The 25,832-nt window shown below is 48.6% G+C and overlaps 1 protein-coding gene across 2 annotated transcripts; it reads left to right on the top strand.

Moving 5' to 3' along the window:
- Positions 1 to 631: 631 nt before the first annotated feature.
- Positions 632 to 25,248, top strand: DCTD (dCMP deaminase). 2 transcript variants are annotated; one of them, XM_045785847.2, is made up of 6 exons: positions 632 to 759; positions 2,315 to 2,429; positions 2,817 to 2,952; positions 21,091 to 21,207; positions 22,553 to 22,649; positions 23,955 to 25,248. In XM_045785847.2, the coding sequence occupies exons 2-6, from the start codon at positions 2,322 to 2,324 to the stop codon at positions 24,031 to 24,033; spliced, it is 537 nt and encodes a 178-aa protein (XP_045641803.1). In that variant the 5' UTR covers positions 632 to 759; positions 2,315 to 2,321; the 3' UTR covers positions 24,034 to 25,248. The 2 variants fall into 2 exon arrangements, with proteins under 2 accessions (XP_045641803.1, XP_087712636.1); XM_087856510.1 differs by lacking the exons at positions 632 to 759; positions 2,315 to 2,429 and adding an exon at positions 14,907 to 14,955 and having other exon boundaries at positions 2,824 to 2,952.
- Positions 25,249 to 25,832: the final 584 nt, after the last annotated feature.

Below are 25,832 nucleotides of genomic sequence, written 5' to 3'. Positions count from 1 at the left end.
CCAAAACCAGGCCTCCTTACTTCCTGCCCTTTTCAGTTTCACGGCACTAGACTCCTTCGGGTCGTCTTTTATTTACTAATACTATGGATTTACAGCGAGAGGTTTAAGTGGACGGTAGATGCCGGGGTGGGGGTTCGGTAAAAACAAACTCACCACCACCAAGCAAAACCACCCAACCCTCAGATTCGGAGATGTGAAAAATGCGACGATTATCAAGTCAGAGCCCCGGGAGCCCCCGCGAGCAGTCCTCTGTGGGGCCCAGGCTGGGGACCACGAGCGCGGGCAGAGGCTCGGGGAGCTCGGGGCGCAGGTCGGCGGGGCCGCCACCGTTGCGGGGTAATCACCGCGGGTCCCAGCCCCGCGGCCTCGGGGCGGTTTCAAGGGCATCCAGGAGCCGGCGTCGGTCAGGGTCAAATCCCAAACCATCCGCCTCAACACAAGGAGGCCGCCAGGCCCGGAGGAGTCTTTTGTGCGCGGGTCCTAAAGGTCTCCCGCCACACCGCCGGCCGAGCGCGCTGTGGGCCCGGGACAAAGAAGCGGAGGCGACCTTGCCCAGGACTTCCCCGCCTGGCGCGCGCCCGCCGGGGCCCCCTCCCCAGAGCGCGTGGCCGCCCGTCCGCAGTCACCTTCCGGCCCCGCCGCGGCCCCGCCTCTTCTCCCGACTTCCTTTCCCTGCGCGCGCGGCGGCGGGGCGGCGGCGGCGGCCTGCGAGCGTGGACCCGCAGCGGAGGACCAGCCGGGGGCCAGCCCTGCCGTGCGGTACGCGGCCTGCGCGCCACGCGGCGCCGCGCGAGCGCTGGGCGCGGGGGTGCGGGACGCCCGGCCGGTGGCGGGGCTCAGGGCCGGGAAGCCCGAGGTTCCCCCGCTCCCGGGGAAACCTCCCTCGGGGCCAACGATGGCGAGCCGGAGGGCCGGGTACTTGAGACTTGCTCCCTCCAGGAAACCGAGGGCGGTTGGGACTGGAGGCTGAGACTGGCAGGCACTTCCTGCGCCCACGTGGGGGCTCGGGGTGCCTGGTTTCGCCCGGCTCGGACTCCGGCAGGGGTGCGGGCGGAGGAGCGTGGGTTCTGTCCCGGCAGGGTACCAGATGTGTCCCCCTGGAGCAGCGTCCCTCCTGTTGCTGCAGCTGCGTTTCGGGGCTCCAGTGAGCGTTAAAGCGACGTTGGAGTAATACCTTCCTTTCCCTCTCTTCCCCTCCCACCTGCTGTTTCGTGGGCACTTAACTGGCACCCTGCAGCATGGATGCTAACCCTTGAGCCGGCGGTGAACCAGTGCAGTCCAGCATCGCTTGGTGTTAGGAGGGCTTATAGGCTTCTTAGAATTTGGGCAACACAGTCCGTGGATAATCATGGTTCCCAGTAGCGACTTTTTCTCCGCGTCCCTGTCTGAGGCACTGCCGCGCTGCCCGGTTTAAGCCAAGGGCTAGAGCCTGAAACCCAAGTGCTGGGAAAGTCACATCTCCCTTCCGCCCAGATGCTCAGGAAGGCTCAGCGATACATACTCAGATCTTCTGTTGCCCTCCTCCGTCGTGCTGTTTAGTTTCCCTTGAAAGGACCCCACCCCTTACTGGAAGTTTCAGGGGCTCCCCCTGTCCTAGAACAGCTCGAGCCTGCCGGTGAGAGAGTGAAGACCACGTTACTAAAACTTTGCCTCAGTAATAACAGCACTTGACACTTTTCATTGTTTCTCCTTTGATTCAGTACTCAGAGTTGATAACTTCTGTTTTCATCTGGGGAAGCTAAGGGGGAAAGGGACAGATTACCTCGTTAGTATCAGAGCTGGGACAGCTCCAGGGGAATTTGACTGGCATGGATAATAATCCGGTGTGATTTAGGGGAGTCTCTGTAAGATGGGATGTTACTACCTTTGTTAGGACTGAGGCTTGAGTGAGATGATGTGTATAACCCTTCACAGTGTCTGAAAGATAGTAGATGGTCAATGAATGTTCTCCTTTCTCCCTCCCTCCCTCTTGTGTTGGCTCTATTTCCTAAGGGAGGGAGGTGATGGACAAGACCAACTTGTGGGGCAGGCATTTGTAGGAAATTGAAAAAAATCCTATGAGCAAGCAGTACATAGATGTAGTATTTGGGAACGTGAAACTCTACGTGCCAAATCCAAACTGCTGGAATAGTAACATAAATTTAATTTTTTTCTTAAGGCCAGACACTCTCTGAGGTCCCACAATCTATGATTTCTGACAGATAAATGTAACTGAAATTGTCTGACTTTGCAGATCCAAAGTGGACATGTGGTTGCGTTGACCTGGAAAGCAGGTGTACCGAAGTGCTTTTCTCAACCACTCTTTTCCTTCTAGACCCAGCATGAGTGAAGTTCCCTGCAAAAAACGTGATGACTATTTGGAATGGCCCGAGTATTTCATGGCAGTGGCCTTCTTATCAGCACAGAGAAGCAAAGATCCAAATTCACAGGTAAGTGAGTTTCCTAGGAGAGCGTTGGACACTCACAGACACAGAGATACCTGGAAATGAACAAATCACAGCAGGAAGACCCTCAGTGGATGCTTGGCAACTTAAAGGCAGAGGAAGTCTGTCTTTTGTGCTTTATCCCTGGGGGCTTCCGTTTTTCACATGCCACTATTCACAGCTTCTTGGACCCCCTCTGGAGTTAGGGAGTCTGCTTTCTCTGGCTTGGGAGCTGCCACAGAAAGCAGGCGAGGGGATAGAGGGCTCCTCACACACCGCCGGAAGCCGCGTGCTCTCTTTGGGGCTCTGCAAGCTTCTGGTGTCGTGTACTGCCTGTCCAGGGGCAGACCAGCCATGTGAAGTCACCAAGCCTTTGGGCCCATTTCCCTGTAGGTTGGAGCCTGCATTGTGAATGCAGAAAACAAGATTGTCGGCATCGGGTATAACGGAATGCCGAACGGGTGCAGCGATGACCTATTGCCTTGGAGGAGGACGGCGGAGAGCAAGCTGGATACCAAATACCCTTACGGTAGGGCCTGATCTGTCTTTCCTTCTGCCTTAGTGGCTGAGCCTTGGTGGTGCTTAAGTAAGATAGCTGGTCAGAAAGTATCATCTCTGGACAAAAGAAAAATCCTATAGACCTGCCTCAGATTCCTGCCCCTGACCTTTAATGGTTCAAAGAGAGTCTGTGAATGGAAAGCATCTTAGTGGTCGCACAGCCTGGTCCTGAGGTCCAGGGGTCCGCTGCCTGTGGTGGGCCTGCCGGGCTCTACAATCCCAGCGCATGGATGGCAGACTTCTCTGCCGAGGGCCCCAGCCCCTGGTGGGGTAGCGGGGGATGTGCCCGGTGACTCCAAGGATTGTTTCTTGGTTACCTGCAAGCAAAGCCAGCTAACCAAGGACTGGCCAGGGCTTTGCTCTGATGAGAAGCAGGGTTCATTCCGCCCCTCTGCCTACAGAGGACATCTCAAGCTCATCTCTGAGAAGTAGGAAATGACTGTGGGCTGTGATGTGGGAAACAAAGGCGGAAGAATTATGAAATTTCCTTACTATTTACAGCCCATTGGCAAGTCCTTGAAACAGGCAGAGTGACATTCCTCTCGGGACTCAACTGCCTCAATGTTAATACTTTGCTAAGGGCAAAAGGCAATCTTAGCCTGAGCGCCCCCCTCCCCCCAGGATCCTGTAAGTCTACTTTAACGTATAAAAATTCCTTTGGAAACTTCCTTTATCTCTAAACCCCCCAGATACATGTTGGCAATCATCCCCCAAGCATATGGCCCACCCATATGCATCTGAAGGGTCTCACGACTAAGGGTTTTTTAGATGGTAATAAATGACATTTTCCCAACAATAGCTAGGCCGCCCAAGGTCCTGGAAACCTTGCTTCCAAAATTCCTTGGAGACTGATGCTATCCCTAACCCCTTCCCAACTTGAGGAAATATAATGGGCCACTTCTTGTGACCCCGGTGCAGCTCTTTCTGCCCACGGGTCCTGTCCCCTTTTTGCACCTTTTGGCACCAAAGACCTCTCAAGAATTCTTTCTTGGTCGTCGGCTTCGAACCCTAACACCTTTCCTAACATTAAGCTGGACATCAGAAAATGGATGGTTCGCTGTCTTCTTCCTGTTCCGGGGGCTCTGTATTCCCAGGGCAGACGGTAGTCGGACCACAAGCCAGATGTGTGGAACTGAAAACCGTTGGCCTGGCCAGCTCTGGTGTTCCTCTTTGAATTGGGAAAGGGTGCTTCTTAGAATTTGTTGACTATCTCAGCCCCAAGAAGCACCACTTTCAGAGATTGGGAGAGACAAGCCACAGCCTCGCTTTAACTTTAATTCCCGGGCGAAGATGCAGCTAACGCGATAGCGGAGGTGAATGGGGCTGCACAGGCTGGTCGCTGATTTTTCATAATGTGAGGACCTGTGTTTCTGTCTGGAAGTGAACCGTCCGCCTCTGTTGGGAGTAAACTAGATGAAGGCCATCCAAATGGGAAAGATCTGGCCTTCAGGAAACGAGAGTCAAGGAGTGATGTAAGACCTTTCTCCTTTGTTGATTCTTCCATGGTAGGCTGGCCTCTGGGGTTTTCTCAAGAAGAATTCCAAGTCTACACTTAGCCAAGAATTTCTATATTTTTACTAATGTTCCTGGACCTTAATCGTGTTAAATAAGCCCCTTGAATTTCTTTTTAAATTGTTTCAGGGCATCCGTTCTGTTTTCCAGAGAAAAAGAAAGAATGTTCCCGGAGGTGGGGAAGGAACTGAGGAATGAGGGCAGGGTGGCCGTGGGGGGTTGCAAAGCACTCTGGGTTTTCCCGGAATGAAACAGAGTTCAGTGATTAGGGGAATTTAATGGTCAGTTAGTTCTTAAAACTCCCCCGCTGGCAGGAGCAGGAAGGACCAAGTCCCAGACAGGGGAAGGTGGAACGTCTTCTCAGCCTTGGCGCTGTAGCCGAGTGCGGCTCCTGAAATGAGGAACGTGCTAACGTACTTGAGGAACTTTCTGTCATCCTGATTGTGATTCTGTAAGCTTTCCATGGTAGGAAGAAGGGAAATGATCCGTTGTTCGTAGGTACCTGGCGAAGCTCATTTTTCACAGTACGGTTCAGTGTCCCACGTAGAAACCGCGAGAGTGAAAAGGCTGAGGTGTTCCAGGTCCGCAGGGAGACGTAGGGCAGCCCGGTGTTATCTCACCCCGTCCACCGTGAGGCCTTCGTCCTCTTGCTGAATGGAGGAGTTTGTAGGTGTCAGTCTGTCGCGCGGAGGCTTCTTGTAAAAGATGCCAGGGGTCGGACCGGCGTAGAGGGGTCCTCCTTGGTTCCTTAGCGGCTGCCCTGGCGGGACCTGTGCCTTCCTCTTCGTCGCTGTGAGCCCCGGGCAGACCGTGGCAGTGACCGAGAGGCCAGAGGCTTTGCCGCTCATGGGCAACCCCTGACTTCTTGGGACTCCGAAACCTCTCCAGGAGCTGATCGTGTTTGTTGTTAGACACTGGCTTTGCCCAGCTTGGAGGCAATACCTTACAGAGCTCCTTTCCAAAAGGAATTAAAAAAAAAACAAAACCCATGTAGGCATTCGTCCAACTTCACTGAGATATATATATACATACACGGAGTAGTGCCGAGTTTCGGGACACCGGTCTGTGCATTACAGTACAAAAGTACTCTCCGTACGCTACCTCTGGGTTCTCAAAGCTCTTGCCCTTGCTTATTAATTATTCATCTTACGTGTGGCTGTGCTAGAATGTAGACCGTTTTCTTTCACAAGGGTAGGCTTGTACTTTGATGTACCGACAGTATTCAATGCTTTTTAAAAGGCATTTAGTGTTAGTACCATCATAATCCATGTAAAGATGGGCTTTAAGTCTAAATAAGGATGACTAGCTATCAACTGTACACTCAGACTTGTTTTTTCAAGGGATTTCGGGCCATAGAGAAATACATGTTTGCATAGCTTTGGATGTAATAGAAATGTTTGGTGATAATTGGCCAAAATGCAAGTTCTTTTTTTTTTTTTTTACTTCCATTTTAAGATTAAGTTAATTAGAAAAATCAGCTATAGTGTCTGGAATTGCGTTGGCTTAATTTTAACCCTTTCTTTCCTCCCTGACATTAATGGCAGCTGAGCTGCTGAGGAAGGACGGATGATGTGCTAATCCCTCTAAAGGAGCTTTAGGGATCGTCCAGACCAGCATTTCTTTGTTCTTCTGAATATATGAGGACCCTCTTTTAAATGTCAGCAGCACTTGCAAGTCCCCCATATAATGCTAGTTAAACTCTTCCTATCTTTCTTTGAGGCATAATTGACATGTAACATTATATTAGATTTCAGGTGTACAGTGTAATGACTTGTTATTTGTATACATGGCAAAGTGATCACCATAAGAAGTGCAGTCAACGTCTATCACCTTACATCATTACGAAAAATTTTTCTGTGTGCGATGAGAACTTTGAAGATCTGCTTTCCTAGCAACTTTCAAATATGCAATACAGCGTTCTTCACTGCAGTCACTGTGCTGTCGTCACATTCCCAAGGACTTACTGATTTTATACCCGGAAGTTTGTACCTTTTGACCCTGTTCCCTCATTTCATCCACTCCTGCCCCCCACCTCTGGCAACTACCAATCTGTTCTCTGCATCAGTGAGCTTTTTTTTTTTTTTTTTTAGATTCCAGACATATGTGAGATCATTAGCATCTTTTTTCTTTTCTTTCTTTCTTTTTTCTTTTTCTTTGTTTTGTTTTTGAGAGAGAGAGAGCCTGTGGCGGGGAGAGGGAGAGAGAGAATCTTAAGCGGGCTCCATGCCCAGCACGGAGCCCCACTCGAGGCTCGATCTCATGACACTGAGATCATGACCTGAGCCAAAATCAAGAGTCTGAGGCCTCACTGACTGAGCCACCCCAGGTGCCCCCACTAGCATCCTTTGAGTAAGACAATCCCTAGGTGACAAAAGGTACGTGGTAACGCTTTGCATGACTCTGAGCTTTATTAAACAGCATTTGTGTGTGTTTGGAGAAGGCGTACGATTCTCCCGCAGTCTATGGACCATGACTGGACTCCTTGCAGAGCCGTAGTAGTGCCTCAGAGTCTTGTGCCCACAGGGTCTAAGCCTGCCTGTTTCTTTTATGGATGGGAAAAGAAAGGCCCAGAAACATTAAGTATCCTTTGTAATGCCACGCAGGCAGGGAGACATCTCCTAACTCTGAGGTCAGTGCCCTCCACTACCCAGCTGTCTCTCTCGTGGGGCCCGGGGATTCGGCTCTTCTGAAAGATAGCTTAGGTCACAGCACGGTGGACCACCTGTTCTCTCCTTTGCACCATGCCCTTGAGCTCACAGAGGCTTAGGCGAAGTAACAGCCCGGAGCTCAGGGGCTCGCATGGTGGTGCCCTCACCTAGCATGAGGCAGAATGCACGGGGCTTGCTTTAGCACCTCTCCGAAGCGGAGCTTGGGAGCCGTGTTAAGTTTGGGTTTACCAACACCATATACAACTTAATTCTCCTTATTAATTCTGTAAGTTTAGAGTCGTTAGTCTTGATTGACACTTTGTGGAAAGGAGGGAAGCCAGAATACTTGTAACATAATAGGAAGATGGAGCTTTTTCCAGGCTGTGTCTCTGGAGAGGCATTTTTAAAGGGTGTTTTGGTTCTTCCAACCTTAGGATCAAAACTTCATGAAACTATTTGATTATAATGTAGTATTAATATGGAAAATGAAAATTCCGCCTGCCACAGAAACTGCTTTTTATCTCATTCTTTTCCTGAAAAATCCAAAAGATAGTATGATGTCAGTAACATTAAGTGGCAGGAAGAAGTCAGTGTTAAAAGTGACACTTTTTCACATGAGTGACAATTAAAAAGCCGGGAAGCAGCAGATTGATCTAATTTAACCGTATGAAAAAGCTCTGGAAGATTTTTATTTTTAGGAGGGGGTGGTTGCTAAACCTGGGATGAAGTATTCAGCTGACATATTCAGTTCCTTTCTCTTTGTGAAACTCATTAGAATGAAGCACATTTAATCAAAATACCAATTTTATAAAATGGAGGTAAAAATACTTGTGGTAATTCAGATATCACACTTTCCTTGGGTTTCCATAAGGAATTTTGATGACATAGTTTACAGACCAGAGAGCCAGAGTGAAGTCAACATCCTTCATCTTGAGAGCCGTTGTTCAAAACTTCACGTTGTTTTAATCATGTTCCCTCCGCTCATCAAGCTCACCTGTGTTTTCTTGTCGTGCTGTGTCCTGTTGGTGAGGGATGGGTGGGTGACCATGCCTTTTTGCCTGGCCTCCTCTTCCATCCCAATCAGCCCAGAAGCCAGGATTGCTTTGCCTCCTGCCTCACACTTGTTCACCATGGAAGGACCTGGGTTCTGATGTCCCGAGAGGGGTTGGTAGCCACGCTCTGGATGCACCAGGCAGAAATGGGGATGTGGGACTCCTTCCAGGGTCAGTTCCTATTTCTGCAGGAGAACTCAAAAAGCGATATAATGCTTTCCAGTGCTGGAATTCATGAAGACCTTGTGCAGCCTGGCAGCTTCCAACAGCTTTGCCAGTGTGTGGTGGTGCTGCTTTAAATTTTACATTTAAATCTAATCTTTATTTTTTAGATTTAGCATATTGTTAAGCATGCATAGATGTCATTTTAGTGATTACTTAGCCATTTACCTTACCCCCTTGAACACTGACATTTTCCTGACTGCCACGCGTGTGATATATTTCTTTGGCATCCAAAAGGTTAGTCTTGAGAAACTAATTTATCAAAAAGTTAGGCGGCTGGTCCTTCTTAAGCTGTGACTTCTTCAAAACTTGTAAGAGCATCTTCGTAATTAAGATCAAATTTGTTCCTTCAGCCAGCTGAAGTTGAATGCCCTCCGGTTTTGTTAGGCAGATCCGTGGATTTGATGACTTGCCGTTTCTTTTGCTCCAGAATTCTAATTTCACTTGCAGATTCCCACCATCCCTCCCTGCTCGGCCTCCTAGCAGTGGTGGCCCTGACAGGGTGCCTAAGGAGGACCTTTTGTACGAAATAATGAATATAATCAATGGGAAACCTTTGAGCGAGTTTACCCTGGAAAGAAAGAAAGTCGATTATTTTTATGAATCAAGGGACACACTCAGGTTTCGTTGTGTTTAGACGAACGTGGAAATACAACAGCGTACATGTGAGGCTCCCCCTGGAAATGAACCAGCTTAATTTCAGGGTATTTTGTGTTCAGATAGAACTGTTTAGAAATAGTCTTAAGAAAAGAATAAATCACGATTTGGGGGGGTTAATTTATTTGATTTTTATCTATGTATTTTATTATTTTATTTTCTTCTTCTTATTTTTTAAGTAACCTCTACGCCCAATGTGGGGCTCGAACTCAAGACCCCTAGATCAAGAGTCACATGCTCCAGCAACCTAGCCAGCCAGGCGCCCTTTTACTATGTATTTTAGTCTGTAGATTCAGGGTTAACTTTTTTTGTAGAGCTATAGAGTATTGTTTCACTAGGAATAGCTACAAAGCATCCATAGATAGTAACAAGTTCTGAGAAAAGCGTATGTAGGAAAACCCAAAATGCTCATCTGTGGGGATCCAGCCTACTCATAAAAATACACACATTTGTCTGTGTTTTAAAAAGGGCCAGTTTACTTCATGGAAATTTGTAATAAAACCTTAATTAAATAATCCAAGGGTAACAATCTCCAAATTAATGAACAGGAAGTGAGCCGAAGTGTATCTCTGTGCTATCTCTCAAAATGAAAGGTTTGTTGAGAAACTTAATAGTGTCAATAAAATTTCAGGGTCACATTCAACCCATTTTAGGTTTTAAGTATGTGAGCACGTTAATTTTCTGAGTGCAAGTGGATATTCCCTGTGGTAAATAGAACTTTAATTTTTTAATGTCGGTAAGTCTTTGGCCTAGAACTTGGGGCTGCCACGCAGTGGGGGTGCACAGAGTAGCTGACAATGATGGGCTCCCTTCGTCTTTGTTCTGTTGATCTAGTCTAGATCTGTTGTTGCTGATTTGGGCTGAGCTGGTCTGAATTCAGCCTGAATGACTAAGGTCTTTTTTGCATTTTTTTTTCAACATTCAATATTTTCAGCATTTCAACATTAACTTCGTTAATATTGATATAAAAGTAGAATAACATATATTGTTTGCTCCTAGAAATATGCAGTGAAACTGGGTTTCTAGAGATTTATGCAGATATTTATATTGCTTTTACTTTTTAGGACCTTTTTTAATATTTGGATGAAATTTTATATATGTATGTCTCTATATACATATATATATATATATATATATATATATATATATATGTCTCTAACAAACATATTAGCTAAGAAAGCCTCCACCGTGCTTAAACATCAGTGACCAGATTCCAGAGGCAGAACCCCAGACAGGCTTCCGGAGCCTAGGGTCCAGGTGTGGTGTGTTTATATCCAGTGATTGCGGGCTTGTTAGCACGTAACTTGACATTTCCTTCTCAATATCTTTATGAAATAAATGATCACCGAGGAGTCCTTCAGTGCTAGAATTCTAAGGAAAAATTAATCAGTATAGCTTTGTTTTTTTTCGATTAGGGTGCCATTTCTCTGCTTACGGGCTGTGAAGGGGGTTCCAAAGCCATCCTGGGCGAAAGCTGCCGAGCTGTGAACAGCTGTTGGTGGCAGTGACACGGAGAGGATATGCATCAGTGTGTGTGGATGAATGAATAAGGAGAGAAGCAGGCTTTATGAGCTCCGTCCTTCCAGCCGTCGAAACCTACTCCAGTTCTAAGATGACTCCAAGTCGGACAGAGACAGAACGCACAGGCAGAAGGGAGCGGTCGAAGAGTTCAGGTTATCCCACAAACGTGGAGATTCGAAGACATTGGGTGAAAAGAGGTCAGAGGGTAGAAAAAGACCCCACGTTGAAGTCCAAGAAAATACCTGAGTAGAGGAGGCAGGTTTAGAACTCCATGAGACAAGAGAGGATCCTAAGTCCAGATGGAGAGGAAGGACTTCAAAATCCTTTTGTGAATCAGTCAGTGTGACAACGTTTATTGAGACACGGGATCGGGAAATCCGTGATGAATGGAGAATATTGGTGAGAGCAAGGGAGTTAGAACGTGAGGGCTCGCACGCTCTTCCTCTGCTCACGCTCTCTGGAGGGTCGGTCCTAGCCAATTAGCAGAGGTGTAAATTTTATCTCTGTGCTTCTTCCAAATGATAGATGCCATAGTAAATTTAAAATATTGAATATGATAACTGAGCATGAATTTTTTAATTCTGCAATTAAAAGACTTTGTTCAAAATGCCATCAATTTTGAGTTTAGGTGAAAAAGGGAAGCAGAATTCCTCACTGTCGTCTTCCTTGTGCAAGTGAGTTACAACTCTTTAGGAATTGGAACAAATACTCATGAGTCACCTCTTCTTTTATCAATAATGAGTTGCCTGTTGGTGACAGGGGAGTTCTCGAGTCACTTGCTTCCTTTTTAAAAATCATGACTGTATTTTCTATCACAATACATTTTTCAGGGGACGTTCACCTGTGGTCGTTCATCACTCAGCATGTCCCATGCCAGGCACTCTGCAGTAGTAAATAAAACGTACAGGGTCTGTGTTTTCAGGGACTTTGCAGACTCACAGTGATGGAGGGAGACGGGAATGAAATAAACAGATGTTGTTGAATATTCCTTTCTGAGGAAGTGACTTTTAGGCTGAGAGCTGAAGGATTTGATGGGTTCCCAGAGGTCAAGATGGGCTAAGTCAGTATTTGGGGATGGGAAGGACATTCCTTGCTGAGAGAGTGCTTGGTGAAAGCCTGGGGCAGGAAGGCGCTTGGAGCATTATGTGGGAGGGAAAGAATTTGGCCTGGGCTTTGCAGTGAAGGTCAAGGTGGGTGAAGGTCAAGGTCGGAGTAACCAGATGAGGTTTGGGGCCATGGGATAAGGAGTTTGGATTTATGAGATTAAGTTGGTGTGTGGGGGACGTGGGGATGGTTCGGGGCAAGAGCGGAAACAAGGATGCCAGCCCTGAAGTGACTGTGGCACGTGTGTCTCTCCGGGGACAAGTGGGGTGTCGGAGACAGAGAGGAACAGATGAATCTGGTGTATTTTGGAGGCAGTGTCAAGAGGGCTGGGTGATGGGGGCTCCTAGAGGGAGACTGATTGCCCCAGGCAGTTCCAGCCTGAGCACCTCGGTTTGGGGGAAGATGTGGACCCTGAAGTTTGAGGTGTCTGTGAAATCTCCCTGTAGAATGTCACATAGTCAGTTGGGTATGTGCGTGGGGACGGAGGTCTAGGCTGGAGACATCAGTGTGGGCATGTCTGGCATTCGGGTGACATTATGCCGTGGAAGCGGGTGAGGGGATGTAGGGAGAGGGTGCAAGGCTGGACCCTGGGCCAATCTCTGAGATCGGCCAGGCTTAGAGGTTGGGTGGAGCAGGTCGGGAAGGAGTGTGCCCTTGGGGACCTCGGAGTGCACCCTCGGGGACCTCGGAGTGCACTCTGCGAAGGAGCAGGAGCCGGCGGCCCCAGGGAAGGCTGCCAAGAGGTTTGAGTGGAGTAACAAATGTCCTCGGTGTTTCCCGACCTGGAGGTCATTACTGACGCTGCCACGAGCAGCTGCGATGGAGTGGTGGCCTTGGAAGGCCAGCGGAGAGCCAGCTGAAGGAGGAACAGCAGTGAGGGGATGGGGACAGCGTGGAGAGGTGGCTTCGGGCTGTATGTGAAGACAGCAAGAGTAGGATTTCTATGTCTGCTCGAGACTGATGAATCCAGAAAGGGGAAAAAGAGGAGGGTCTGAGGGGATGGCCTCGCAGCACGTTCATTAGTGGTAGAAGAGGGCCGCTGGGTGGAGGGTGGGGGCAGCCGGCTGGGCTGCCGATGCGGAGGTCCGCGCACTGGGGGGGGGGAGAGGGGGGCAGGGGAGCCACTGCAGCCTCTGAGTGGAGGATGAGGTCAGGTTGCAGGCGCAGGGAGGGAGGAGGAGCGCGAGCGGGCTCAGGCCCGGGGGAGACAGGGAGGAGAGGGCCGTGCCGGGTGGAGAAGGCCTGCCGGAGTCCTGTCCTAGAAAAGTAGGGCAGGGCCACTGGCTCCTGTCTCATCTCCGAAGCCTGAGTTGGGCCGGGTAAACCCCATTTTCTGCACGAGGAAACGGGATCAGTGAGTTGCCTGAGGCGGGCCTTGCAGAGCTGGAATTAATTAGAGCACACACATCCTGACTCCTCGTCCAGTGCTCACTGCTCAGTCCCAGTTTACCCTTTGAAAGCTATTAACACGAGAGGGAGCTTGGAATCTTTACTGTGTGTATTTGCATTACAAAGCTGTCAAGCCGCGATTCGTGTTCTGTTTCTATTCATGTTTCTTGAGTACATTTTAGGCATCAAACATGTATTTCACGTGAACAGTAGGAAGGGAGTTGGGCATGGCTTCCCCATCGAGGAAATGCAGCATTTCCACACCCTCCTCCCTCTGACCTGATTGTGTGCCCTTAGCACATAGGGAAGCCATGTAATTAGAGTTCTGGGGGCTTTATTGTCAATAATGGAAACACCACAGTCAGAAATCTCTTCAGCCCTAAGCACTACCACTGGGGCTAAGTGGCTCCCCTGGGTGCCATGAGTTGCTGCCAGCAGGCTTCGCAAGAGGCAGTGAGGAATGGGGCAGGGGATGGGGACCAGGGTAAGAGGGAGAGAAAAAGAAATGGCTGCTCTCCCATCTCCGAGCCCGGGGCTGCCGGGTCTCAGGTGGGCAGCCCGGGCAGGAGAGCTTGGGGATCACGAGCATTCACCAGGTTGCCACTCTGTGCCGTGCTCTTCACGGACCTTAGTCACCAAAATGGATTTTTTTCTTTCCATTTCACAGGCTGGGAGAGTGAGGCTCCACAAGGGGGAGTAAGGCCTAGAATTAGCGGGTGGAGGAGGCAGGGCCTATGAGGAGTGGCCGAGGGGACACGCAGGGAGGCAGCGAGGGCCAGGCAGAGCCATCAGCTGGCACAGGACCCGGGTGCCTTTCGCCTAGCCCCAGGGCACGTTGGAGGAGTGGAGGTGGGAGGTTCCCCCCCATCCCCCCAGGTGGGGCGCCCTGGGATTTGGTGCTTCGCCCGGAGCCTGGAGGATTTGGCTGCCTTCTGAGTCAGTGACCCATCTCCGTCTTCCCGGCCCGGCCAGAATGCCTTTCTGCTGTCATTTTCTTCTGCTAGAGACCTCCTCTCTGGGCGCGGGGCGGGAACGGAACAGATTCCAGGCATTTTCCAGGTGTGGGGCTGGCTTCCTCTGTCTTAACTCTGTTACCTGTTTTTATTTTCACTTAGCGCTGTCATAATCACATCTCTCTGCTGGAATTGTGTGTCCCTCAAAGCCAGAAGGTTGTGAGGCCCGGTTACTTCCATGTTCCAGATGGAAAGACCACTAAGTGCATGGGGTGGGCCAGGGAGCAGTGGTGTATGGTTCTGAGCACGGGGCGTGGTAGGTGAGGCAGAAGTGCGCCATGGCACCTGTCACCCTTCACCTGTCAGCCCGTTTCCTGCCTCTTCCCACTACTGGCCTTCTTCGGTGCCCCTTCCCTGGTACTTGTAGGCTTTTGCTCAGAGCTCAGGCATCTCCCACCTGGTGGGGCCTGAGCTGCTCAAGGCCTGGGCTCACTTGCTCCCGCAGCCCTGGGGCCCAGCCTTGTGAGCCCGCCGCCTGCGACCAGAACTCATCACTACGCGTCTTCGGGAAATGCCTACAGTTTAGAACTGTGTCCTCTCCCTGCTGCCGCCCAGTACAGAGGGACGCTCCTCTGGCTGGGGGTGGCAGAGCTCTGTTCTAGAAGCCCCAAGAGTGAGATATGCTTTGGAGCACGCCAGGAAGGGTCAGAGAGGAAGACTACGGGCAGGGGGGCCTTGGGGTGTTGGGGAGCAGAGGCTGCGCGTGGTCGACATGGTCCACGGGCCCGTGTGGCTGGGGTTGTCTTCAGGACGCGATGCAACTGCTGTTTCCAAGTTGTTTGTCCTTCCTCCCTCCCCCACCCTTAGCTCAAATCCTTGGAAAACTCTGATCCTGAGTCTGGTTGCTGCTTTACAGGTATGGAAACTTCACCAAGGGGAGATTTGAACTTTGACCTTCCCCGGGGGCTAAATTCTAGCGATGTTTGTTTTGGATTTCGGAGTAGCCGGAACAGTGAACAGTGGTCGCATTTGGGGTGGTACTCCAGGGGTGTGGTAGGTGGGCGGGGGCGGGGGGTTAAATGTCAAGGCTACGGTGTTATTAAATTATTGACTTGAAGGATAGGTACTTTGGAGGCCGGCAGTGATGTATGAGGCCCTGTCAGGATATCTTTCAATAATTAAGAAATAAGTAGTTGAAATTCCATTTTAGCTCCAGAAGCCCCCGTTCCCTAAATGGATCTGTTAGAGGAGCAAGTACATGCCCCGCCCTCAGTGGACTTTTCAAGTCTGTGGGGCTTCGAGCACAGGAAAGCGGGTGCCTGAGCCCCGACAGAGAGACGCACTGGGGGTGCAGTGACTCTGACAGCTAGAGGACCCCTGAAATAAAAGCACTTAGATCCCTATTTCAAGAGGTAATGATAAAAAGAAGTGGAATATCTTGTAAAAATTAACACAGAGTTATTTTTAAAAATGCACAGGGTCAACTTTGAACTCGGGTACCCCATGTCATGTCAGTTATTAACTGCAGGGTGAAACCTCCACCTTTTCATTCTGGAAGGCCATGAGCAGATGCTTCTTGGTCCTTGAGTGCTGTCCTGTCCCTCTGGCTTGTCAGTGAGTGAACTGTCTGTGCTTTTCACATGGGTGCCCACACAGCCCGAGATCCTTCGAGGTCAGGGGCCGAGGCACATGTCCCCGGAGACTTGCTGAGGAGTCTTGACTTCCCCAGAGACAGTCCAGCCTGGAGAGTGTTGGCAGAGAGCGGTGCAGGAACTGGCCGGGGCAACAGGTGCTCTAAGTGTGACCCTCTCAGCCGCCCCTCACGGAGCTGCCACGCCAGCTGCCCCCCATTTCAGGGCCCCCTTGGCAGAACACCCCTCAGGCCTGAGAAAGTCATTTTCTTCAGGTAAAATTCTGTACCACAAAAAATGGGGGAGTTTTAACCAACCCAGAGAGTTTCTTTAACCAGAAGAGAAGCTTAGTTTTCCTGACTCCAAATTTTGTCAGGCCCGGTATTTCCCATCCTGGCCCAGCAGCACACAGGAGGTGAGGGCAGAGCCACGCCATTACCACTCGATTATTTGTGCCGCAGTTGGCCTTTGTTTAGCATTATTTGGGTTTCGTTTTTTTTTAAGAAAAGCCTGTTTAAGTAACCTTAATAATAGTACTATCTAAAATAGATGCTGTCTTAGTCTTGTATCAAATGAGACGAAAGTCAAATCCATAAATGTCGAATCTCTTAAATCTAGCCAGGATGGAATATATCCTGTTAATTTGTCAAACTTCGGGAGAACCGCCTACCTGAGACAGTAAGGATTAATCAAGCCCTAGTAAGAGGGAATTTGAAATAACAGTTTTCTAATTATACGATCTCTTCTCAATGGTCCAAGGTTAATGCAGTTCTGAATTCTGACAGTTAGTAATAGAAAAGAAAAAAAAAAAAAGACCAAAGCATATGAAGTGTCTTATAATTACCTGAAGCAGAGGTTCTCCTTCTGGCAATCAAGAACTTTATAAGCACTGATCTGATATTTTCAGCATTTGATTCTTTTCCTTTTAAACAGTGGTGAGGATAATTGAAAGGTTTGGTGTCACTCTTGGCACTTATCAAACAGAACTTGTAGTATTTGGAGATTTCTTTTGCTTATTGCTTAGTCGTAGATGCAGAATTCTGGGGAGGTGCTTGGCAGATCTGTCCTTTTGGGGGACAATTTAGCTATCCTATGAATACTTCCTGGGGACTGTATGTTTGGGATACCCGGTCCTGTTCCTACTACAAGTGTAAAAGCTGCCCACCTGTCAAGGTCAGGAACAGAACCACTCCTCGTTGGTTGGTTTTTGCTCTCACATATTGGTAGCTCTTGTAATTCTTGCCGGGCGACACCATAAAAATGCTAGCACTAGAAAAAGATACATTTGTTCCTTCACGTCTTGCTGTCAGATATCTATGGAATATTTATCATAGTGAGAAAAGTCACAGAGAAGCCTGAGACCATCCAAAGCAAAGGCCCGAGGAGAAGATAGGACACTGGGTTTTACTAAATCAATCTGCTCTCTGAGAATCTACAAATGCATGAATACTTGGTGGCTACAGGAGAAAAATGGAAGAGGAGGATGGAACCTGGGAAGATGCCCCGAAAGGCGAGAAAAAGAAAAGGACCCACAGAAAAGTAGGGGACTCCACAGGGTCTGGTGCCTGAGGGGGTTTCGGGGGAGAGCTGTCACTAATTGAGGGCCTGGCAGCAGGCGAATCCAGAGACTGCAACCAGAGAGGCACTGGGGTTGGGTGAAGGTAAGGCCATGCAGGGGGGTATGTGGGAGCTGGCTCGTACCAGCTCACCTGAGCAGACCCTGCATTTCTCTTCCCAATTCTCGGTCATGCCGGGACCCTGAAATTGGCCATGTGGGAGTAGCCACACCACTGAGATCAGCAGATTCTACAAATCAGGGCCTCTTTTTCCCCCCGGTGGTTGTAAATATTAATAACATTATTACAGAAATCAACAGGTTGCCATAGTTACATACTTTATTTATTTATTTATTTTGAGAGAGAGAGAGGGAGAGAGAGCACGCACGCAGGGAGGGGCAGAGGGAGAAGGAGAGGGTGTCTTAAGCAGACCCCATGCTGAGCGTGAGCCCAACACGGGGCTGGATCCCACGACCCTGAGATCATGACCTGAGCCAAAACCAAGAGTCGGAGGCTTAACCAACTGAGCCACCCAGGCGCCCCCATAGTTACACACTTTTTACATGGCAACCCGGCAAACATAGTTCACACCTGAAACACACACACACCTCAGACAGTGTTTAAGAACGGGACTTAACCTTTGCCATGTGGGACGCATTCCGATCTCTTCTGTTTTCATCCATTTCATTAAAAAGGGACAAAAGCTGTTTGTAACTCACTGAACTGATTTCTTGACCTGCAGTTTGAAAAGTATTGGTTTAGCGAAATCTAGAGGTTGTATCTGCATGATGAAGTCAAGAGATGATTATTTAAAAAATAAGTTAGTCTTGCAGTTGTAGGCAGGACAATTTCATCTCGAAAGGAAGAAGAAAAGAGATCTGAAATGCTCACAAGACGGCCTCTGAGAGTGGAGACCAGGGACACGCAGAATGAAGAGAACTTGAGTCAGGAGGAGCTCGTGCCTCCAGGGGGGCTGGGCCAAGGCTGCCTCTTGCCCTTGGCCGTAGGAGAGAAGGCTCATGATTTGCTGTTAAGAGCCTGTCTTAGGGGCGCCTGGGTGGCTCAGTCCTTAAGCGTCTGCCTTTGGCTCAGGGCGTGATCCCCGCGTTATGGGATCGAGCCCCACATCAGGCTCCTCCGCTATGAGCCTGCTTCTTCCTCTCCCACTCCCCCTGCTTGTGTTCCCTCTCTCGCTGGCTGTCTATCTCTCTGTCAAATAAATAAATAAAATATTTATTGTCTTGGAGAAGATCCACTGTTCTAGAGGAAGGAGGGAGGAAACTGGACACACAATAGGAAAAAGCTAGAAATTAGATTATTTGGTATTTCAAAACTCACTTTTATGTAGTTAGCTGGAAATGGGCTTTCTCAGAGTCTCTTCTTCCCGCCCACCCGAAGGACAGGCCTTGTTGAGGGTCACAAGGCTTCAAGCGGCAACTGGGCCTTGAATACACTATTTGTTAATTAATTGAATTTAAATAAAAAAATTAAGATCAAAGGAAAAACTTAAAACTTAAAAAAAAGTAGAGTCTCCTGTGTGCCCGACACTCAGTTGTTCATACAGCCCAGTAGACCTCATGTTTCTAAAAAGAAGCTTTGTATTTTTCTTCTTGTGATTTTGTAGCTAAGAGAAAGGAATTCTGTTGATGACCCCAGGTATTACTTCTGTCAACCACCCTTTATACAGAGATGTGGGATGCAGCCCAAGAGAATCTGTTTCACGTGGTAGTTTTCATTAATGAATCCAGACCATACAATATTCAATTTTATCCCAGACTGCCTCAGATGAATCAGAGGAAGACAGTTGCAGTCAATGTGACCGTTTTTTTGGAGATTCAAAAAAGAAGACGGTATTAACCGTGTTTCTGAACAGACTCAGAAGGTCTGTAGTTCTGAAGATTAATGCCAACACTATCCAAAAATATTTATTAGATGAGAAAGCATCTTCTTGATATTTGAATTTAAGAGGACTTTCTGTATCTTCCAGTGTCACCATCAGTAATTGGAATCTGCGTCTCCTCCTTTATTCATTCAGTAAATATTTTAACACCCATTCTGTTCATGGCACGCATTAGACTGGGGGGGGGGTTACAAAGAACCTGGAAGACCGGTCTCTGCCCTCAAGGGGGAAATAAAAGAAACAATTACATCTAATTGTTTTTAATACCAAGCTTGGGAACATCTTGGTCACTAGGGAAGTAGACAGGGCTGAAGGGGCCTCTCTGAGGCCAACATCCTCAAGGCCACTGAGCCAGGGAGCCTTTCTTCTCTCTTTCCTGTCGTCCCCGGGAGAGTGGCGCAGGTCCCTCTGTGGCCTGCCAGCAGGGATTATTCTCTGATGGGCTGTGATCTTAATAAAGGGTCATTGACTAAGTGAGTACGTCAGGGCTAAAATGCCCAAGAGCTATGAGTTTAGGCTACTCTTCCTTAAGGTTTCCATGCTCCCAGAAGAAGGTGTTCAGTGCAGAAGGTTGGTGAGTTGGAGAGGGTAGGGGCGGGGGTCCCCTCGAGGGCCCCCATGTGCATAATTCCGGCAGTTTTGTATGATTTGGACCATGGCCAGATTGTCATTAATTTGTTCCACAAACATTTCCTTTAGCACTCGTGTGCTCAGTGTGTGTTAGGTCTCCTAGGAGCTACCAGAGGATTCCGCAACGCTGTGTTTCTGTGATGCATCTGCACGTTAGAAGCAGGGGGGAATCTCTTAATCCCAGGCCACACCCCAGATGAGTGCAGACAGGTTTGCAAATCACTGCCCCATGGACATGACACTAGAGTTTTAGCAGCGCGCCCAGAAACTCAAGTAACAGCATAAGAGAGCAATAGGGGGACCTCCCGGCGCAGGTAGGGGAGTCTAAACTCCATCCGAGCTGTGAGGAGTGTTTCCTTGAGAGGAGGCGCGCCCTGGTAGGTTCGGTGGTGCGACACCTGCCCAACGCCTGGGGAGACGGCTGGGCTTACAGGTTGCAGGAGAGGAGAAGCGGGTGCCCCCTTTAACTCGGAATCCAGGCAGGTCTGCGAATGACCTCGCAGCACTCTTCGGGGATCCTTGGTGGAATGGGCCATGACAGCAAGAACTTGACTTTTCATTAAGCGGACGAAGGTTTTTCTTAACGTAAGATAACCACTGGTTACCTGCCAACAGCCTTCGCATGCGGGCTGAGAGCCGAGAGGCGAAGGAAATCCCTCGGGATAGAAGTGCCCAGCGTCACTTCTTGATTCCCTTGCTCTTCAATGGCACCCTGCCCTCTTCGCGGTCACAGCAAATATCCCTGCGTGTGCATATCAGCACACAAATGAGCCATTTTATGCGCTCGGTCCCATACCCCAGGGTCTCGTGGAGCCATGAGCTCTTGCTGTGCTTAGGGTGGGTGAGGATACTTGACCTTGGCCTCTCCTGGCTGCTCGAGGTGCTTACAGACCGCAGGCTGCCACAGCGAACGGTTTTGCGGCTACTCGCCAACCTGTCAGACCACATGGCCCTCGTTTGGTGTTCTCGGGACTTCCCATTTCTCATCAGTGTTTAAGAAATCGAGTCTGTTGGGGTGCCTGGGTGGCTCAGTCGTTAAGCGTCTGCCTTCGGCTCAGGGTGTGATCCTGGCATTCTGGGATCGAGCCCCACATCAGGCTCCTCCGCTATGAGCCTGCTTCTTCCTCTCCCACTCCCCCTGCTTGTGTTCCCTCTCTCGCTGGCTGTCTCTTTCTCTCTGTCAAATAAATAAATAAAATCTTAAAAAAAAAAAAAGAAATCGAGTCTATTATGTATGTTTTTTCAGAGGGGCGAGTGCAATGCTTTAGCAGCGTTGGTAAATTCCTCGTGAGTGGCGATGTAAGTTTTTCTTTCCTTCTCTTTCGAACCCACAGTGTGCCATGCTGAGCTGAACGCCATCATGAACAAAAACTCAGCCGACGTGAAAGGCTGCACCATGTATGTCGCCTTGTTCCCGTGTAATGAATGTGCAAAGCTCATCATCCAGGCTGGTAGGAGCCGGGCCCGTTCCGTGGGTCACATTTGCGTTGCTGCCTGCCCGTCAGCAGCTCAGCGCACAAGTGCTTGATCTGAAACTGCTGCTGTTTCCATCTACAGTAATCGCACTATCAGCTTTGCAAGATATGTCCTGTTTTGTTTTTTGAACGGTGCCAGGTATTCGAAGACTAATTGCATCCTCTGTGATTCTTAGCATGTTTTTAATTTAGTTCGCAACTTCTTAAACTGCAAGCTGCCAACAAACAGCCCAGGCATTGCATATAATTACTGCCAATTTACTGTTCTCTGACATGTCGTGCACAGATTCGGGGGAGGGAGAGAAACGATCTTCTGTCAGAAGCAAGGTCAGCTGGGAGTCTCTCTATGAAATTTTAATTTGTATTAATATATGGTAGATGTTTTAGGACCTAAACATATCTTTGCATATAAATGTCATCAGACTCAAATGGTACCGCTGTAAGTTTTCCTTACATTACAGTTACCATAAATCTGCACCATTGTATTCTGAATATTTCACCTTTTTCATACTGTCACATCTGAGATTCAGCTACACTTTGTCTCCATAAAACTCTCAGCTTGAGATTTAAAGACTTATCATGTTAGCCAGATGTGTGGTTTAAAGGGGCTGTTTATCATGAACCCGTGGGTCTCTGAGGAGAAGAGGTCCGGGGGTATCGGAATCAGAGGCCGGCCCCTGGTAAAGAATGTCGTGCGCTCCCACCCTGGTGGTGCGTGACCCCCCGGCAGGGTCAGCCATTGCATAGCCCCTTCGGAGGCTGGTGGAGGAGCAGGGCTGTCTCAAGTGCCCCCCAGACTCTTGGCCCTCCCGTCAGCACCGCCCTGGGGGACAGGAAAAGAAAACGGATCTGCTCTCAGTGGGGTGGGCTGGAATCAGTTCTTGGGGCCGGAATCAGTTCTTGGAGCCATTTTCGGAAGCATGGTGGCACTTACGTCGGATTTTTGCCAGCGCTTTCCACTTCTCCCGCCCCCATCAGCCTCTTGTGTTAAGACCAGTTTCCTTGTGAATAAAGAAATTTGATTGCCTGCAGTAAAGAAAATTTGTTAATCGGATCAAGGCTTGACTACTTGACATGTTTTCACTTTGCATTTGTTAAAAAAAAATCCATAAAGACTGGAGGGCATATTAAATATAATCCATCGTCTGCTGTATTGGAACGCGGCAGAAATGTAATTTCAGTCCGTGGACGTTGTGGGCGAGCACGCTGGGGAAAGGTGATTCATCACGGACACCGCGGGGCTCCGTCGGGTCCTGCGCGTCTGCCGCAGTAGCTGTGCGTGTATACACTAATGGGGCTCCTTCTCTCGTTGCCTTTGAAGGGATAAAAGAAGTTATTTTCATATCTGATAAATACCACGATAGTGATGAGATGACGGCCGCGAGGCGCCTGTTTGATATGGCTGGGGTGGCCTTCAGGTAAGCGGGAAGAGCTTGGGGAGGTCGTGGGAGGCTGAATGAAGACACCTGTTTGACCTTGGCTGACGTTTTATTTCTGCTTGTGATCCTGACTCCACACTTGGAAGCGTCTTTTTAAATGCGATGCACTGAGGATCTCAAGGTGATGGTGGGGGTGGGTTTTTAACAGCAGTGACAGAAGTAGCTGAAGTCAGTCTTGACCAATGATACTGCACTTAAGTGTTGGTAGCTTTCCGGGGCTTGGACTACATTACTCTGGTGGCGAGAAACGGTAAAATTCCCAAGTTTTGTAATACGGACATTAAACCTTTGTAAATTTTGCAAATATAACCACTCTGGCATCGAAAATTTAGGATGAAAGTAACCTGCTGGGTTGAAACACCAGGAATTCTTTTGACAGCAACATTTTAAATTGAGATTTGAAGTCGTTTCGACTTTTATGGTTATCTTTGCGAGGCAAAGATTGGGGGTATGTTCCACGTGCAGGTAAGTTCAAGCGTCTCGATTCATGGTGGAAACTTCTTTGGGGACTGAAAGCTTTCAAAGCAGTTCCTTTACAGCATTTGTGGTCAGCAGTGAGGTTCTGTAATTAGGAACTTACCTCCCCCTTGTGCTCCCCAGTGGGGACAGAGGTTATACGTAATGAAATGAATCTCTTGAACTGTTGAGCCTTATGAGACTTTAAATCCAGGTTATTTACATAATAATAATAATTAGATATTAACCGTTTAACGATTAGTCCCCAAATATTTTCCTTCGAACTGCTGCAGAAGGTACACTAATGAGTAAAAATATACGGTGGGTTTATTTTACATCTGCATTTTTAGAACGTGACTTTAAAAATGACTCCTCACTAAAGCTAGTTGTTTTGTTTTATTTTGTTTTTTGCTTTGTGTACAAGAGGCAAAAGAAAATTTACTCTTTTTTGCTTTCGAGCGATTCCAAGTTGGCTGCAGAAATTTCCTAGGAAGGAAGATAAATCTGTTGGGAAAACTAGTAATCGGGTGTCATGTTGTGCGGCTAACTTGTTAGAAATCCTTTGACTCCCTGATAATTCATGAACTCAGCTAGCTGGAGAACAGACAGACCGAGCCACCCCGTGCATCTTGTTTCCATCTTAGTCTTTTCTGCTTCGTGTTCCTCTCGGTGTGGTGCACTGTAATTGGCTCCTATAGAGAGACGATATCAAGCGAATCCCGGGAAATTTTTTCCTCCCCACAGAAAATGTAGGTTAAGCCAAAGTAAACAAATGGCTTTAACTACTCGCTGGATAATATCTTGATATATTTTGTTTCTTATGTTTAGGAAATTCACACCAAAGTGCAGCAAGATTGTCATTGACTTTGATTCAATTAACAGCAAACCGAGCCAGAAGCTTCAGTGAGTCACATCTCATTAAATCTCCAGAAGATTGGGATTATCCTCTTCTAAGAAGCTGCTAGCGCCTTTCATCTTGAAGTTACACATAACTTTTTAATAGCCAGGACAGCAAGAGGAGACATCTGAAGACTGGAAAGCCTCAAATCTTCCCGACTGTCTCTCTTGTCACACGGAATCTGCATCTGTTTAAACTATTGATTTAGGGTTTAAAATCGAGGAGCCTATAGATGGCCTGTCGTGCAGGGCTGGCGTGGGGGGCCTCCCCCTTTGTCTCCTGGTTTGCGGGGATGCTGGACAGCTGCTCCTCACTGCCACGGGTGCTGGAAGGCCAAATAACTAATTGTTGTTGTGTGCCTGGCAGAAGGAACAGACACACTGACTCAAACATCTGGCCCAAATGAAGCATAACGTGTAGCGCCCTTGGGGAAAGAAAAAAATAGGGCCCCCATGACAGGAGCTAATGCAGATGTACTGGCTTTAGGGCATCGAGGGAGATGGCCACCCACCCACCCCAAAATCCTAGACAGGATGGCACAGCTGTCCTGAGGGATCATGAGCACAGCTCAGCCCGGGGCACCTCCTCGGCTTCTGCTGTCCTGCTGCCCACGGGTTTGGGGCATTCTGTCTCCGGGGTGGGGGCCCCTGCAGGTTCGTGTCCCATGCGGAGCTCTTATGTTACTCTCTCTGAAGAACGAGTTGTTCCCAGAGGAGACAGCCTGTCCCCTCGGCGCCCCCAAGAGCACGGCTGCCGGGGCGGCAGGGTCGTGTGGGCAGAGGTGGCCCGCGCACCTGCGTCCTCTGCCACGTGGAAGAGTCACTGCTCCTCCGCGCGCCAACACATTCATGTCTGAGGCTGCGCTACGACCGGGGGTCCATTGATTCCCACCCTGTAAGTGAAATGTGAGGGAATTCAGCTGCCTCGGGCTGGTTTATTCCAGATCTACTGGTAACGGGAGCTCACCTTCCCAATCGCTGCGGCTCAGGGATGCGGCTGGGTGCGCCTTGTCTTTAATCTCCTTTAATTTTTATTAAACATGCTCAGTAGCTTTGTTGAGAAAATGGGTTCTTTATCCTAAAGATTATTACCATTCTGAAGTGCTCTTATGTTTTCATGGGTTTTATTTTGTCTCTGAGGTTTTGTACTCCGTATTCTAGGGCGTTTTGTAATTTGGCTCCTCACCAATATTATTAAAATCTTATTAAAATCTACCACACGAAGTATGTTCGTTTTTGTATTTTCATCATATGCTTAACTCTCCGTTTCTGTCATTTCTGTATTGTCTGTGAAACACATCACATATGTTTTCATGCTCAGAGAGCGGTTTGAGGGACAGGTGCTGGGTGCTTTCCCCGGGGTTGATGGGTGACGCGTCTTTATGGACCAGGTGGAAGGTGTTAAGGAAGCCTCAGGTGCGGGCCACCTGATGGGTCATCTCGGCCCTCCGATGATCCCCAGGCTTCCCCCTCCCGTGACACTTCTGTCACCTTATTCTCTTTCTAAATCTTTTTTCTCTCTCTCTTTTCTCCCCACAACCACTTGCCCCCAGCTCTAAAATGCATAAAACAAAAAGTATGTAGAAGAAAGAAATCCGTAAAGATACTTAAAGATAGAAAATATATTAGATTTTTATGTGGCTGCACATTATGAGTCATGAGTCCTGTTAGCAAGGAGTGTGTAATTTTTATGTCACGTTCGTAAATATGTCTAGGGGCTAATAAGCCAGTAGTGCGTCTAATTTATTTCATGTTGGTACTCTCTTACATTTTGTCCCATTGGTTACATGGAATTTTAGCGGGGAGAAA

This window comes from Ursus americanus, chromosome 27, assembly GCF_024610735.1.
Source record: "Ursus americanus isolate L20-20 chromosome 27, mUrsAme1.1.p, whole genome shotgun sequence".
In the NCBI taxonomy this organism is placed as follows: Eukaryota; Metazoa; Chordata; class Mammalia; order Carnivora; family Ursidae; genus Ursus; species Ursus americanus.
The sequence above is the reverse complement of the archived record's forward strand: the minus strand, read 5'-3'. Positions and strand labels throughout refer to the sequence as shown.